Source organism: Phocoena phocoena, chromosome 2 (genome assembly GCF_963924675.1).
Source record: "Phocoena phocoena chromosome 2, mPhoPho1.1, whole genome shotgun sequence".
In the NCBI taxonomy this organism is placed as follows: Eukaryota; Metazoa; Chordata; class Mammalia; order Artiodactyla; family Phocoenidae; genus Phocoena; species Phocoena phocoena.
Genome location: NC_089220.1, coordinates 109,130,755 through 109,147,798, shown reverse-complemented (window position 1 = coordinate 109,147,798; position 17,044 = coordinate 109,130,755). Strand labels below are relative to the sequence as shown.

General features: G+C 49.6%; 1 protein-coding gene across 1 annotated transcript in view; it reads right to left on the bottom strand.

Annotated features, from left to right (window-relative positions):
- The window catches only part of MAP2K1 (mitogen-activated protein kinase kinase 1), a 79,657-nt gene that overhangs the window by 6,467 nt on the left and 56,146 nt on the right, over window positions 1-17,044 (bottom strand). The window contains exon 6 of the mRNA XM_065871133.1: window positions 2,537-2,661. Within this exon, the coding sequence (XP_065727205.1) occupies window positions 2,537-2,661 (125 nt within the window). The remainder of the gene's footprint in view (window positions 1-2,536; window positions 2,662-17,044) is intronic.

Genomic DNA, 17,044 nt, shown 5'->3' with positions numbered 1-17,044 from the left:
GGCTGCCCTGCTTGGTCCCAGCCCTGGGTCCACTGATGCATTTTATCTTCTTCTGCCCCTTCCTCTCCAGAGCTCACATCCTGTTTCAGGACCTCCACTAACCTCTTTAATTTGGCTTCCCACCTGCCCCCACATACTGTATCTACCAAATCCTACCTGGCTCCCGTGGGTCTGACCCCTAACTCCTGTCTCCCCTATAACCTGCCCTGAACTAACAGCATCCTACCCAGCTGGGCCCTGGCTAAGCTTCAGCTGTGGCTCCAGCTTTGCTCATCCTCGTCACTGTCTTGCATGTGCAGGACAGCTTATCCAAAGCCCAGCATGAGAGGCTCATCTTGAGTCCTGAGTCCAAAAACATGAAGCTTCTGGAACATGGGTCATGAATGAGGTATCAGTGGGTAGAAAGAACACTGGCCTTGAGAGTAAGGAAATCTGAGTTCTAAGACCAGCTTTGCCACTAACTCACTGTTCTTGGGCAACATCGAAGAGTAGAAAAGGCAAAGGATCTGGGTTCAAGTCCCAAGTCTGGGACTTACAAGCTAGGTGATCCTGAGCCTCAGTTTCCTGGGGCTAATGAAATGGGACTAACAACATAACAAAATGGGGCTAATGATGATAGTAACAACATAACAAAATACCTGCTCTACTAACTAGGGCACTGGAAAGGTCAAGTCAAATGAAAATGTATGTTAGATGTTGCAAAATGTTATGCAAATATGAGTTGTTATTGGTGAGAATAGTCAAAGAGAAAGAAATATTTCTTATATATATAATATATAAATATTATATATAGTGCTATACAAAAATTATTTTTACTGAGCATTAATTGAAATAGTACATGTATTTCAAGAACCCTACCAAAAAAAAAAAAATCTTTATTCTGACCGTCGTGCACTTATTTAGACATCAAATTCATTTCACCCATAGGATTGTTCACTAACCCCAACACTGAACTATTTTGGAACTGACCATGTAACCACAAACCACTAAACCCTGGATCGATATAAGTTCCAGGGCCTGTTCATCGATTTTGAACTTGATAGTTGGCAGCTGAGTAGCCCAGGGTGCTAGCTGCTCAGTTTTTAGACATTTAGGGAAGAAGCTGAAGAGCTGACGGGCTTCATGCCTTTAGCCACTGGAATGGAGGGGGTGGCGATGTGGGTCAGCGCCAGGTAAGTCATGTTACCAGTGGCTGGAGCCAGTGTGGGCAGGGGACAGACAAGAAGGAATGAGGGTGTGAGCAGGACCTTCCACACAGGGCGGCCAGGAGCAGCTGCCAAATCTTACCTAAGAGGCAAGTGAGAGCCCGCAGTGCAAAGGGGGACTGACCGGCAAGGAAGCCTGGCTTTCAACGCCGGCTCTGCAAGGTGAAGTGGGCAGGTCACTTCACCTCCCTGAGTCTACATTTCCTTGTCTCTAAAATGGGTACACTAATCTTTACTTCATGGGACAACCATATAGATCAAAGAGGATCACCACTCCAGGATGTGAAAGTCCTTGAAGAGTGTACAGAAAACACAACGCGTTAAGATGCCCTGAGCCCCCGTGCCGGCCCCTCCTTCCACCTCCGCGAAGGCCTCCCACTCACTCCAACTAATGCTCCTCTACTCTGCCCTGGACAGCACTCACCCAGAGCCACATTTCCCCTTTCTGAATTGTACTCACGAGCGTGTTAGCCATTTACTCACTCATTCAGTCAACCAAACATTCACTCACTTGCCAAGAATTCCCTGAACATCTACAGCGTGCCAGGAGCCAAACCAGACGCTTGGGACAACAGAGACACCTCCGGCCCTATCCCTGCCCCCCAGGGAGCTGGTTGTATGGGGGAAGCAAGAGAACATGCCAATGTCACCCCTGGGCGCAGTGGAAGCCAGCAGGGCTGGAAGCAGGAAACACCAGGTAGGTGTGCTGTGGTGAGAGATGGGCAGGTAACTGGGAGACATGCAGTGAGGAGGGAGAGAAGAGGCTGGACTGGGGAGACAATTCTGAATAGACTCACAGGAGTTGGGGGTTGCTAGATGCTAAAAGGATGGGGAGCTGGGAAGAGAGGTTAAAGGCTGATGCTCAGGTTTCTACCTTGAAAAACTAAGGAAACAGTGATGCCATTTACCGCTAATGGAAATGGTGGGGCAATGTGGGGTGGGGGCATGTCTGGGCATGTCAGTCTGAGGGTCTGAAGACGATCAGGCAGAGGTCCTGAGGGTAGCTGGAGCTCAATGTCTTCAGAATGGAAGCCAAGCTCTGGGAAACATCCAAGTGCCAGTGAGAGCTGAAGCTGTGATCCTACTATCTCTTCCACTGAGTCAGGGCCCCAGGGCCCCAACCATGCTCCAAGGCCTGTGAAAGGCCAAGACCATCTCCCCATCAGACTTTGATCTCCTCTGGGAGGGGACCACAATGCCTCATCCCTCGTTCTTTCTCACCCACCCCCATCACCCAAGCACAAGGGTCTGGCTCCGTAGGGGAAGGCACCCACTTGGCTTCTATTCCTGATCAGATAAGAAGCTGGAAAAATGGAATGAGGTGCTCATACCGACATGTAGGACCTTGTGCCCACGAAGGAGTTAGCCATGGAGTCGATGAGCTGCCCGCTGACCCCAAAGTCACAGAGCTTGATCTCCCCACGGGAGTTCACTAGGATGTTGGAAGGCTTGACATCTGTAGGGAAAAGAAAACAGAAAAGTAGAGAATTGACACAGGTAGGTTGGGAAGGGGAAGGTCAGCGCTCCCCGGACAGACCAGCCCTGACCACGAATGCCACGACACACCCCAGCCCCCATCACAGAACCAGCCCTTGGCTTAGGAGCACTGGACACCAAGGCCCCTTATTGCCCTTCGTTCAGGGTTCGAGGAAGGGCTGTCAGCAGAGGAATGACAAGCTGCTGTAGAAGCGGGACAAAAAGCCAGTGTTTTACACTCTTTGAGAATCCAGACTGGGCCAGATGACCCACAGGAAGGAGTCAGTTACCATGAATAATCAAGATTTCAAGCTCTGTTGTTTCAACTGCCCCTGTTGGCAAGACACAATATCTGCCGCTGGATCATAAGGTAGGAAGACATAATAAGACCTGGATGCTTGCTGAGGCTACGGACCAAAGACTAAAGGAGGATGGGATGGAGGCAGGAACTCCTATTATTTTTTTGCAGAATGTCCTATAAATATCACTTAAATCTGTCTGGTCAATTGTGTCATTTAAAGCTTGTGTTTCCTTATTAATTTTCTGTCTGGATGGTCTTTCCATTTGTGTAAGTGAGGTGTTAAAGTCCCCCACTCTTATTGTGTTACTGTCGATTTCCTTTTTTAGAGCTGTTAGCAGTTGCCTTATGTATTGAGGTGCTCCTATCTTGGGTGCATATATTTATAATTGTTATATCTTCTTCTTGGATTGATCCCTTGATCATTATGTAGTGTTCTTCCTTGTCTCTTGTAACATTCTTTATTTTAGATTCTATTTTATCTGATATGAGTATTGCTACTCTAGCTTTCTTTTGATTTCCATTTGCATGGAATATCTTCTTCCATCCCCTCACTTTCAGTCTGTATGTGTCCCGAGGTCTGAAGTGGGTCTCTTGTAGACAGCATATATATGGGTCTTTTTTTTTTTGTTTCCATTCAGCGAGCCTGTGTCTCTGCGTTGGAGCGTTTAATCCACTCACATTTAAGGTAATTATCATTATGTATGTTTGTTACCACTTTCTTAATTGTTTTGAGTTTGTTTTTGCAGGTCCTTTTATTCTCTTGTGTTTCCCACGTAGAGAAGTTCCTTTAGCATTTGCTGTAGAGATGATTTGGTGGTGCTGAATTCTCTTAGCTTTTGCTTGTCTGTAAAGCTTTTGATTTTTCTGTCGAACCTGAATGAGATCCTTGCTGGGTAGAGTAACCATGGCTGTAGGTTTTTCCCTTTCTTCAATTTAAATATATCGTGCCACTCCCTTCTGGCTTGTAGAGTTTCTGCTGAGAAATCAGCTGTTAACCTTATGTGAGTTCCCTTGTATGCCATTTGTCGCTTTTCCCTCACTGCTTTCAATAATCTCTTTGTCTTAAATTGTCCATTTGATTACTATGTGTCTCCGTGTGTTTCTCCTTGGGATTATCCTGCCTGGGACTCTCTGCACTTCCTGGACTTGGGTGGCTATTTTCTTTCCCATGTGAGGGAAATTTTCAACTATAATCTCTTCAAATATTTTCTCGGGTACCCCCCCCTTCTCCTTCTGGTACCCCTATAATGCAAATGTTGGTGCGCTTAATGTTGTCCCAGATGTCTCTTAGGCTGTCTTCACTTCTCTCCTTTCCTTTTTCTTTATTCTGTTCCATGGCAGTGAATTCCACCATTCTGTCTTCCAGGTCACCCATTCATTTTTCTGACTCAGTTATTCTGCTATTGATTCCCTCCAGTGTATTTTTCATTCCAGTCACTGCATTGTTCATCTCTGTCTGTTTGTTCTTTAATTCCCCCAGGTCCTCGCCAATCATTTCTTGCATCTTCTGGATCCCCGCCTCCATTTCTTTCCGAGGTCCCGGATCATCTTCACCATCATTATTCTGAATTCTTGGAAGGTTGCCTATCTCCACTTCATTCAGTTGTCCCTCTGGGGTTCCATCTTGTGACTTCATCCGGTACATACTCCTCCGCATTTTCTTTTTGTTTATCTTTCTGTGAATGTGGTTTTCATTCCACAGGCTGCAGGATTGTAGACCTTCTTGCCTCTTCTGTATGCCCTTTGGTGGATGAGGCTATCCAAGAGGCCTGTGCAAGCTTCCTGATGGGAGGGGCTGGTGGTGGGTAGAGCTGTGTGTTGCTGCGGTGGCGGAACTCCTATTATTGACCTCATGCACAGAGCATGTGGGTTTTATAAATGTGTGTGCCAGGGGCTGGGAGCCAGCTCTTGATTCTCTTTCACTGAAGTCACATCCCTAACAGCCTGCTCAACTGCATCTACCTGTTAGTCAGGGAGAGTCTCTTGCTACCAAGGCCAGAGAACTAGGGAGGCCTGAAAGCTGCTCCTCAGGGTGAAGGCACTGCCCCCAGTACCAGCCCCATTCCCCTTCCCTGCACTCGGACCATCCCCACGGCCCGCCCTGGCTCCCATCACCAATATTAGTCCACTGGCTCTTCCCTTTGCCAAGAGGTGAATTTCCAAATGTTTTTCTTCTACCATCTCCTCTGATTCAAACAACTGCCCCGTGAAGCAGGCAGAGCAGAGCCAAGAATTCTCACTTACTGAGACTTGGTAAAGGCCCCCAGGGCTTTGTGGACAGACATCAGCAAAGCAAACAATGAGGCCGGCTCAAGAGCAGGCCAAACCCAGGAGCAAAATCGTAAACCCTGCCAGGGAATCTGACGGAAGTAATACAGACACGATATAGGACATCTGGAGAACCAGAGGAAAAAAATGAAACCCCCATAATTCCAACCTACCAGAGCCACTATTAACATTTTATTATTTTCCCCTTCAATACTCATATGAATGTGTTTATTTATCCTTAAACAGATTCTAACAGATCCATTTAAGTATCTTTCCAAGCGTAAACTGAAAAAAAAAAAAAAAAAAAAATCACCCTCTCATATCCCAGTACGTCCTTCACCTGCCTACCTCCCCTCATCAACCCCAGCCTGGGTCAGGTCCTAACCACAGCCCCCAGCCAGCTCTAGCCTCTCTCCACCCACCACAGGCTCCACCAGGGCAGGGATGCTGGCTATCTGCCTCGCCCCTGTAACTGCAGAGCTAGGACAATATCTGGTACATAGGAGGTGCTCCAAAATGCCTGTGAGTGAATGGAGATAAACTCACCATGTATACATGCACACACTCAGCACCACGGGTGCTGTCTTCTAAGACCCAGCCCTCAACGTGTCACAAGACACGACAGCGCAGGATGCGAGATCTTTCCAAACCCCTTGGCAACCTCCCGTGTCTCTCATGTAGAGACTCTCAGAACACAGGCATCAGAAACACCCTTACAGAGCATCTGGTTCCTCCCCTTCATGGTGGAGACGAAAAGCCTACAGCCCAAAGGGATCCAGGAACTTGACTGAGGTCACACAGCAAAAACTGGATAGAGCAGGAACCAGAAATCAGACCTTGTGATGCCTGGACCTGTCCTCTCCCCACCCTCCCTGCTGCCACATCACTCATTCCCATGTCCACTGAGCTCCTGCCACATGCCGGCACCACACACGTACCTGGGACACAACAGCCAGCAAACTAACCCAGTTCCCACAGTCACAAAGCTTACGCTTTAGTGTGAGGAGACAGACTAAGCAAACCAACAAACCAATGTGCAGATCAGGTGGTCTCAAGTCCATGAAGAAAACAGTAACAAAACCTAGTAAGAGCCCAGACAGTGAGGAGGCTGCTGCGGCGACAGGGAGATGAGGGAAGGCCTGTGTGCAGGGACGGCCCTGGAGCACTGACCCGCGGGAAGTCACGTGGTGAACCGTTCGGCCTCCTGGAGAATTATTTCAAACACACGGGGAGGTTATAAACTTCAGGGGCTCAGGAAGCAACTTTTCATTTGTTTCTTCCCAAGCCTGGGGTTAGGACCGGCCCCGACAAACACTTCCCGCCGAGGAGCCCTTGGTCCTCGTCTCCACAGCACCAAGACCCTTCTCCAACAGAGGACAGATGCCTGACCCTGGAGGCCAGTGTGTGCAAAGTGAGGCTGAGTAACAGGCCGGAGCCGGGAGAGCTGGGCACAGGGAGGCGCCCCAACATGAGTTCCTCCCTCCACCGAAGAACGTCCCAGCCTTTCCTTCCTGCAACTGGACCATGAAGCCCTGAGCTCCCTCACCTTCCAACGTTCCCATGGCCGGTTTAGAAATGACCTGCTAGGCCTTGTTATAAAGCAAAAGAGTGGCACTGGCTACAGAGACAGGGGACCTGTATTCAAATCCTGGCCCTGCCGCCTGCTCTACGTGCAGCCTTCAGCCAGTCCCTTCACTTCTGTAGTCTGTGGTCTGTGTATCAGTAAAGCAGTGATAACAATCCCAGCTCTCGCAACCTCACCAGATGGAGACCAGGATCAATCGAATGAACTGTGGGCATTTAAATAGCACACACGTTACAGGATCACAAAAAATGATTCTTTCACGGGTTGCCCTCTAAGACAGGCAGTTCACAGCACCAGACACCCACTCCCTCACTCCCCCCTGCTGCTCAGACACCACTCTCCAGGCCACAACTGCTGCTCCGGAGCGGCTGCACTGCCTCTGTGACTGTCCTTGTATCTGATTTCTAGTCACATGGCAAGCCAGCCTCCTTTTTTGCAGACTTATATAACGCCACTCTCCTCCCTCCCTGGCTGTGGCTCCTGCTTCCGCCACCTGCCCCAGGGAACTTCGCTGCCTGGGGAGGCTGCAGAGATCCATGCGGGTGGGGGCCAGAGTGGAGCAAAGGGAAACCCTCACGGGGGGTCTCCCTGCTTGGACCACATCCATCCTGGAAGGCAGATGCATACACAGGGCCCCTCCTGGTGACCCTGAAGGCCTGACAAGAAGTTGCTTGGAGACCTGGGCACTCCACTCCACTCCAGAGCGTGTGGCCAGAGCAGCCAGGCCAGGACATGCTCCTTCCCGGCAGCCCCGGCCAAGTCGGGCTCTTCTCTACGGGCAGAAAAGAGGTCAGATAAGGCCAGAGAGATTGTTTCCTCCAACTGTCAGCCTCCTGCATTTGCTTCCCACAGTCACTACCTCTCCTTTCTCTGCTCCCGTGCCCAGCAACTCCTCCCCCAGCCTGTCTTGCACAGTGACCGGCACTCTTCCCATGGGACAGCCCCCCGCACAGAGCCTGCCTGGCAGTACAGTCCAGGCCCCTCAGCTTGCCCTTCCAAGCCCGCTGTCCTGCTCACTTCTGCAACTTCTTGCTGCAGCACGTCTCTGTGTCCACCTTCCCCAGGCTGGGGCTCGCCTGCCTCTCTGTGCTGGTCCCCACCCCTAAAACCTCCTCCTTTCCCACCCACCCGTTCACCTCTACATCCAGGCGCCTGGTTCTTTTGAGTGCCCTTCCCAGCATGGAATACTGCCATGCTTTGGAGCCCTGGGAGGTTTAATCGGGCTTTTCCTGCCACATCTTCCCTAGCAGCAACCTCAAACATTGTTCACATCACAGGCGCAAGCCCTCTCTACTCCCTGAGGCCTCTTCCGGCCTTGGGTTCTCTTTCTGACCCTCCAATACTAGGAGAGTGAGGCTGGGAGGAGCCCCAGCGTGTGGTGGGACACTCTGTATTCCGCAGCAAGCATCCACCACTCTCTGAGCTCCCAGGCTGACAAGCTTCCCTAGGAAACCTACAAGATGCTAAGGTCTGAGACCCAGATCCTGCCCCGGCTCTGCAGCAATGAAGATGGATAAACCCTCCTTCTTCAAAAATGATTAAGGAGGTATTATGAAAAAACTAAGTGGAAGAAAGTATTTTCTTCTCTGCTATTCTCTACACCAGAAATAACCACTATTCAAAGCCTCCTGAGATTTCCCCCATGAGCACATGATATTAACTTGACGTCTGAGCATTTTCTTTCTTTTTTAAATTAATTAATTTATTTATTTTTGGCTGCGTTGGGTCTTTGTTGCTGCGCGTGGGCTTTCTCTAGTTGGGGCGAGTGGGGACTGCTCTTCGTCGCGGTGCACGGGCTTCTCATTGCGGTGGCTTCTCTTGTTGCGGAGCACGGGCTCTAGGCGCGTGGGCTTCAGTAGTTGTGGCTCACGGGCTCTAGAGCGCAGGCTCAGTAGTGGCACACGGGCTTAGTTGCTCCGCGGCATGTGGGATCTTCCCGGACCGGGGCTCGAACCCGTGTCCTCTGCACTGGCAGGCGGATTCTTAACCACTGAGCCACCAGAGAAGCCCCGACTTCTAAGCATTTTCTACTCCTCTTTGGATTAAAGAATTCAGCGGGGTCACTTGTTTATTCTATAAACACTAATAAAGTACCTGCACTGAGCTATGAGTAAGAAGGACAGGTCCCTGTCCCTGTCCAGGCTGTCACCACCAGGGGAGACAGAACTCAACCAATTAGAAGCCAGCCAACCTCGGAACACACCACAACAGCTCTGGTTCATTGAGCACCTACTATGCCAGGCCTTTTAAATATATTGTCTTCTTTAATCCTCACAACAATGGTGTGAAGTAAGCATTATTAACCCCTGCGCACAGACGAGAAACACTGAGGCCCAGAGTCTGGGAGTTATCTGTCAAAGTTACAAAGTAAGGTAATGGCAGAGGCCAGAGTAGAAGCCATAGATTGTTTATCCAGAGGCTAGCTAATCTGGGTCTCAACAACAGAGCAAATGGCAAACCACAGTGGGTTGTACTCCAAAGTTTCAGAAATGCCATTACTAAGTTGTGGGTGAAGGCGGTCAAAAGGCACACACCTCCAGTTATAAGATGAATAAGTCCTAGAGACGCAATGCACAGCATGGTGACTACAGTTAACAATACTGTATTGTATATTTGAAAGTTGCTAAGAGAGTATATCTTAAAAGTTCTCATCACAAGAAAAAAATTGTAACTATGTAAGGTGATGGATGTTAACTAGACTTCTTGTGGCCAATCACTTCACAATATACATGTATATCAAACCATTATGTTCTATATCTGAAACTAATACAATGTTATATGTCAACTGTATCTCAATTTTTTAAAAAGTTGTGGTTGGGAAGCAGGCGGGGGGGGGGGGTCACTCACATTACCAATGAAACAAGCTTTATCTGGGAATAGGAGCTGACTTGGGGTAGGCTGAAATCCTTAAAATCTGGTTGTAAGAGAAAATAATTCTGAGCTCCAGTTTAGTGAGCAAAGCGCTTCCTTCTCAGCTCCAGCTCATTATCCTCCTCCTTGACAAGTTTAACTGCAAGAGACGTGCTGACAGCAGGAACTAGAGGCTGTTTCCCACCTCCTGATTAACAAGTGAGTTCAAACAGTGAGCCTTCGGAGCACGTGTGCCAGGTCCTAACGAGCAGCTATTTTTATCTCTCCACTTTCAAGAGTTTTGCAACCACGTCCAGCAACTGCATTTCAATTTCTGCTTCCCTCCCAAGATTCAGTAGGTTTTTTTTGTTCTTTCTTTTTAATTTTTTATTCTTGGCTGCGTTGGGTCTTTGTTGCTGCGTGTGGGCTTTCTCTAGTTGTGGCGAGTGGGGGCTAGTCTGTGTTGCGGTGTGCGGGCTTCTCATTGCGGTGGCTTCTCTCGTTGCGGTGCGTGGGCTCTAGGGTGCACAGGCTTCAGTAGTTGTGGCATGTGGGCTCAGTAGTTGTGGCTCACGGGCTCTAGAGAACAGGCTCAGTAGTTGTGGTGCACAGGCTTAGCTGCTCCGAGACATGTGGGATCTTCCCGGACCAGGGATCGAACCCGTGTCCCCTGCGTTGGCAGGCAGATTCTTAACCACTGTGCCACCAGGGAAGTCCCTGATTCATTAGTTTTGAAATGCTTTCATTTTCTACCTTTGTGCACCCCTGTCTGCAAATGCAGTGCTCATCCCTGACCCAAAAGGCACACAAATGCTGACCATTAAACAAGAGATGATGTTGCAAGAGTTCAGGATTTGGTTTTCATCAGCACAAATTTGAAATCAGGTAGTAACAACAGCTACAGCAAAAGGTATAGGGGTTACAATAAAGGGAGAGGGAGAGAAGGGAGAGAGAAAAAGAAAAGGGGGGCTTCCCTGGTGGCGCAGTGGTTGGGAGTCCGCCTGCCGATGCAGGGGACACAGGTTCATGCCCCGGTCCGGGAGGATCCCACGTGCCGCGGCGCGGCTGGACCCGTGGGCCGTGGCCGCTGGGCCTGCGCTCTGCAACGGGAGGGGCTGCAGCGGTGAGAGGCCCGCGTACCGCAAAAAAAAAAAAGAAAAAGAAAAGGGAAAAGGGGGCAGTAAAGGCAAGAGTTTATGGATCCTGGATTCCCTGATCTCTCATTTCTAATGAACCCATACTAATGCATGGCAGAGCAGCCCCTATATTACAGATATGGAAATTAAGGCTCAAGTAGAAGCCACTTGCCAAAGACCACAGAGTAACCTTCCCATTAAAAGAACATGCCTTAGAGCAGTATACTTCCCTTTCTAGACTATGTGGGCGACTTCAGGAGACAAGCAGATATTCAGTCTATCACAAAGCCAATCAACCACCTGTGGGCAGAAAAACAACACTGGCTAGCTTGGATGCTTATCATCTGTACTTCAAGAAAGAGAAATTAGCTTAAAAACCTGCTTTGACCTGCTGAAAGCTAATTTTGCTCAGCAGGAGGAGAGGAAATTTTTTAAAAAGATGGAAAAAGGAACGGTAGAGGTAGATCGGAGATCTGTTCAATTTTAAATGGAAAGTGGGAGAGAATTTCTAATAATATCACCATAGTTATGGTGATCCAAGCTGCACCAAAGTAAGGCATTGACATTTGTGCCTGGGTCAGGGTCAGCATGGTTCACCCGTGAAGTCAAGGTCACTCACCAGTCGTTCCTAGCTTAGCTTGAGACAGGTCCTAAAGGAAATGCCTAGGAAGTCATTCGCTCTTGCCAGGTAAGGACAAACGTAAGCTAAGTGGAGCGGGAACATCCTGTGTGACCTACTGAGAAGGACCCTCCCCACCACATACACTAACTGGGAGAAGTGCTCCTCCCTGACTCCAACCAGCTGCTCCAGGTGGAGCGTGACAATCGGAAACCCGTCCCCTGACGCAGGCTGGGCCACTCCCAATTCCCCCATCCCCTGGCATGGTGATCTGGCGGGTCTGGGTATGTGACCAGTATTAGTCCAATTAGAGCCCTTCCTTAGGATTTTCTAACAGAAGCTGGGAAGAGATCTTGCCTCCCTGATAATGAGACTAAAGCCCAGAGGCAGTGGTTCCCATGTGGTAGAGATGGCTGGCCTGAGAGAATAAAGCCAACATCAGAAGAGAAACAAATGAGAGAGAATTAGCAGGTTTCAGGACATTCCCCCCCACCCCCCACCCCCGCCCACCCCCGGGGATGCCGAAATCTGCAGATGCTCAAATTCCTTATATAAAATGATGCAGTATTTGCACATAACCTGTGCACGTCCTCTTGAATGCCTTAAATCATCTCTAGAGTACTTACAATACCCAATACAATGTAAATAGTTATAAATACAATGTAAATGCTATGTAAATGAAGTTTTGCCTTTTGGAACTTTCTGGAATTACTTTTTCCCAAATATTTTTGATCTGCAGGTTGGTTGAATCCGAGGATGCAGGTATAGAGAACCGACTGCACACCATAATTGAAGTATAGCAGCTAATGGCATTTGATTGCTTGGACACAATCTTCCCTAAGGCCAGGCTGCATTCTTATTCTTCCTGAGGTTTGGAGAGCTAAGCCAAAAAACAAAAACAAAAAACCTCTTTTATTGTTTGAGCTAATTCGTGTTCACCAACAACCAAGAACCCTAACATCCACTGATTCTTACCATCAATTGGCATCAAAAATTACATTAAGTAGGTATACAGTGTGGTGTGGAAATGGTAGCACCAACTTTGGGGTTAGGCAGATCTGGATTTGAATCCTAGCTCTACCAGCACGAGCTGTGTGACCCTGCAGGAGGCCAAATTACAGAGCCTCCTGAAGCCTGTTTCCTTGGCTGTCAGGTGGGAACAGTAATTCCTACTTGATGGTAGGTACTAAGGGCTCAGTAAATAAGAGGAACTACATATGAGATACACAGAATGTAGAGTTCAATGTCTCTGAAGCTTGGGGGAAAAATAAGAGCTAACATTTGTTTGAGAAAAAACACAAGCAACAGAGAGAATCAGGTCCTGCTGGGTGGGGTTCCTACCTATGTGGGCCCTCCCCAAGCCCCCACCCCACCCCGTCAGTGCCAAGAGGATCCATGCTGTTCCCCAATAGTCTCTGAATCATTCAGTCTTGCTAGTCTCTAATCCAGATGCCTTCTGTATTCATATTTATTCTACCATCCTTCTAGTCTTTTTTGTTTGTTGGAGGGGAGGGGGGAGAAAGGGTTACCTCAAAGGTAACCCCTTAATTACCTCCCTTCACCTACAGAAGGGAGCTCCATCAACTATTTGCTCCAGGTATGTTTTGCTAGAATACTCAGGGACTTGGGCCTGGGCTGTGTCTGGGATGGACGTGATGCTCGCTGGGAGCTGCGGTGGGGGTGGGAGCCCTTCCTCCTGCCCCTGGACAAAGCAGAGAAAGCCAAGCTTCAGAGCATGCAGGACAAGGCGGCCCAACACGGAGACAGGTGGCCTGGGATCCCAGTGGTCTTCCATCCCTGCCCTGTCCCTTCCTGAGCTCTGGCAACATCTGGCCCTTGGGCTGCCCAAGGGCCCCCAGATCCTTATAAGGAAGTCCTCTGTTCTGTTTACACTGACTCAAGTTGGTTTCTGTTACTTGTAACAAAGAATATTCACCAAGAGGCTTCCACCTCCTCCAGGAAGCCTCGCCTGACCCCTCTACACCCACAAGGCTCCCTTCTCCCTGGAGCTCTTACCATGTATGTCACTTATCATGTCAGTAGGTTTGCCACCTTCTTTTAGTCACATTTTTTCCTCTTAAAAAATCCAAACATTCACAAAAGTAGAGAGAGTGTAACCATGTACCCAACATCAGCCTCAACAATTATCTACGCATTGCCAGTCTTGTTTCAACCAAATCCCTCAGTTTTTCCTTCGTGGGGTGGGAGGGAACAAATATTTTAAGGCAAATTCCAGACCTTATGTCAATTCATTTTCATTCATAAATTTTGTTTGTTTGTTTTTTTGCGGTACGCGGGCCTCTCACTGTTGTGGCCTCTCCCGTTGCGGAGCACAGGCTCCGGACGCGCAGGCTCAGCGGCCATGGCTCACGGGCCCAGCCGTTCCGCGGCATGTGGGATCTTCCTGGACTGGGGCACGAACCCGTGTCCCCTGCATCGGCAGGCGGACTCTCAACCACTGCACCACCAGGGAAGCCCCTCAATGTGCTTTTAAACGCCACAAACTTGACTCTGTTACACATACATGGTCCACGAGTTTCCTCTTCATCTGGTCCTGAGGACAGTTCCAGGAGATGGAGAAGGAAGCAAGATTACCACTAAATGAATGAAGGTAAGGCTCAGAAGTGATGAGGGACTCTGACAGGATCACTCAGGGAGCCAATGGCCGAGCCTGAGGGAACCTTCCATGAGCTTCTGTCTGCAGCCAGGACGCTAAAGGGAAAGGGAAGTAGTGGCTCTGAGGCCACTTGGTGGGTAGCAGCTTTCTGAGGACTCACTGCCTGCCACTACCAGCCAATGACAGCACCGCATACACTTCACAAGGCGGCAGGCACCTCCAACAATAAATTTTGAAACATGTTGTTTCCAAATGGAAAAAGCAAATCCCACCATGTTTGTTTCTAATTAACCCGGTGCTGTTAAGCCTAATGCTGGTTCCCACCCTCAAGCTGAGACGCTCCAATAGACTACGTTGTCACTCTGTAGCGTTGGGCATGGTGAGCTGGGCTCCACCTTGCTAGGGCAGTGGTTAACAAAATCTGCCCCTTCTTTGGTCACCAGGTCACCAGACTTCCAAGTCAAACCAGCTCTCCTGGGCCCACAGTCCTCCTCAGGAAGTTATCTGTAACTGGGGAGAGCGGCAGTACCCCCAGCCCCGAGTTTCCCTTAGAAATGAGGCTTTGTGATGTGAGAAGGAACAGGACACAGCTCTGCCGGGATCACCTCTCAGCCTAGGGTAGCAGGTCTTTCCTAGAGTGAAGAGGCACAGCCTTAGGCCTTGGGTCCCTTCCACCACCCGCCTTGGGGAGGGCCATGGGGCAAACCTTGCGGCTTCCTTCCCTTGCCTTCCCCATCCATCCATACCAGGACCTGGCCTCTGGTCTCAGGGGCTTTGCAGGATAATCTCTCCCAACCTGTGTCCTCTTCACCCTCCACTCGGTGACTAACCCTGACTCAGACCCACATTCTTTCTTCCGGAACCATGTCAACAGCCACCTAACTGACCTCTCTCCCCTCTCGCCTCACCTTAGCTGCAGCAGCCAGAGGCCTCCTCCTCCAAGGACAGCTTGCCTCCCGCCTCCCTTCCCTGTGCAGGAGTGCCCCTCAGCTCCCCACTGTCCAGGCTAAAATCCAGTCCCTGCACATGGCGGGGAAGATCCTCCTCAATCGCTTCAACTAATTCTCACTTAACTCCCACCAATTACCACCAGGAATCCTTTGTTCTAAACACCCCGAACGACCTGCTATTTCCTGCAAGGACATATATCTATGTTTCCCTGCCTGTGTGTCATCATGACTCATGTGTTTCCCTCTACCTGGAATTCCTTTCACTGACACTGTCACTTGCGTAACTTCTCCCTATGCTTCAGAGCTCAGCCCAAATACCACCTCCTCCACGATGCTTCCCGAAAGGGATCTGAGGAAGCGCTTTCCCTCCTCCAGCGTCCCATCTGCCTCACTTGAGATGCTAAGAAACAAACTTGTCTGGAGGCATAATCCATCGCTGTGGGTCTAGCACTGAGGTAATTCTAGAGAACATGACTCACATTTTTTTTTTTTTTGCAGTACGCGGGCCTCTCACTGTTGTGGCCTCTCCCGTTGTGGAGCACAGGCTCCGGAAGCGCAGGCTCAGCGGCCATGGCTCACGGGCCCAGCCGCTCCGCGGCACATGGGATCTTCCCGGACCGGGGCACGAACCCGTGTCCCCTGCATCGGCAGGCGGACTCTCAACCACTGTGCCACCAGGGAAGCCCCGTGACTCACATTTCTAACCAGAGACCACATACTGGATTCCAGCTATTAATCAGCCACTCTGTTTCTCTCCATCTGTAAGGTGGGGCAGTCTAGACAGAGTCCAAAGAAATCTGTTCTCCCTGTAAATTCACTGCCCCCTTGAGGCTGTCAACACACGGCTGGGGGATGAGAGTGGCGGGCAAAGGAAGCAGACGTGTAGCCAAGGCCACCCGCTGGACACCACGGGCAACCTATGGGTTGAGGCTCAGATGACACTCCCCTGCCACACACGGACAGGGACTGTGCTCAGGACAGAGCCCTGTGCGCAGCCTCAGGGGCCACCCTGACTCTCCTCAGGGAAGCCTGGCTGGCAGGATGCCAGGAAAGCTCTGGCAGGGAGGACAGTGCCTTGCAAGGGTCACTGAAGCAGCCACTCAGAAACTCATTACATGCGCGTCTGCCACCAACAGCTTGTAAAACAACAAAACAAAAACAAACTTGGGCCACTTCAAATCTTGCCTATCGGCGCCAATGGCAAGTCTGAATGAAGGGAGAGGAAGACTTTAGAGGTTGAAATCCTGACTGTTGTGAGGACCCTGTTCCTCTGGAGGCTGTTGCTGGGGTCCCTCGAAGTGCCTCGGAGACTCCCAGCTGTCCCCAGGCCTAGGATCCAAAAACACTCTCATAGTCTCTGCAGAGGGCTTAAATCTCATCCTGACCTGAGAGCTCCCTGTTTTCACAAAACTCTTCATCCCGGGCAATTAGGAACTCTTTTGGAGGGTCCTCGGAGCCGGAAGGTCCCAAGGTACAAACGACTCTAGCTCTGCAGAGAACCATCGCAGCTTGCTCCAATCACAGTCTGGCTGGGCGTCCCCTCAGGCCAGCTTTCTCGGTACACTACAGCCCAGGCCACTAATTCAGTGCTGGGCATAAAGATCAGGGAGATTACACACCGCTTCATCTGACAAAAGTTAGAGAAAAATAAGCTGAGACTTAATTTAACACTGTTCTCAGCATTTACTGCTCTTCATCTGCCAGCAACTCCAAGGCAGAAATTATTCACCAGCTAAGTTGTATGAACTCTGCATTGATCTAAATCACATAATGCTTCTTCAGGGTCTTAATCAAAACAAGATTTTTTGTTTGTTTGTTTGTTTATTTATTTTGGCTGCACCGAAGTCTTAGTTGCGCCACCTGGGATCTTTTAGTCGCGGCATGAGGGAATCTTTTTTAGTTGCGGCACGTGGACTCTTAATTGTGGCATGTGGACTTCTTAGTTGCAACATGCAGGCTTCTTAGTTGGGGCATGAGGACTGTTAGTTGCGGCAATGCAAACTGTTAGTTGCAGCATGCATGCGGGATCTAGTTCCC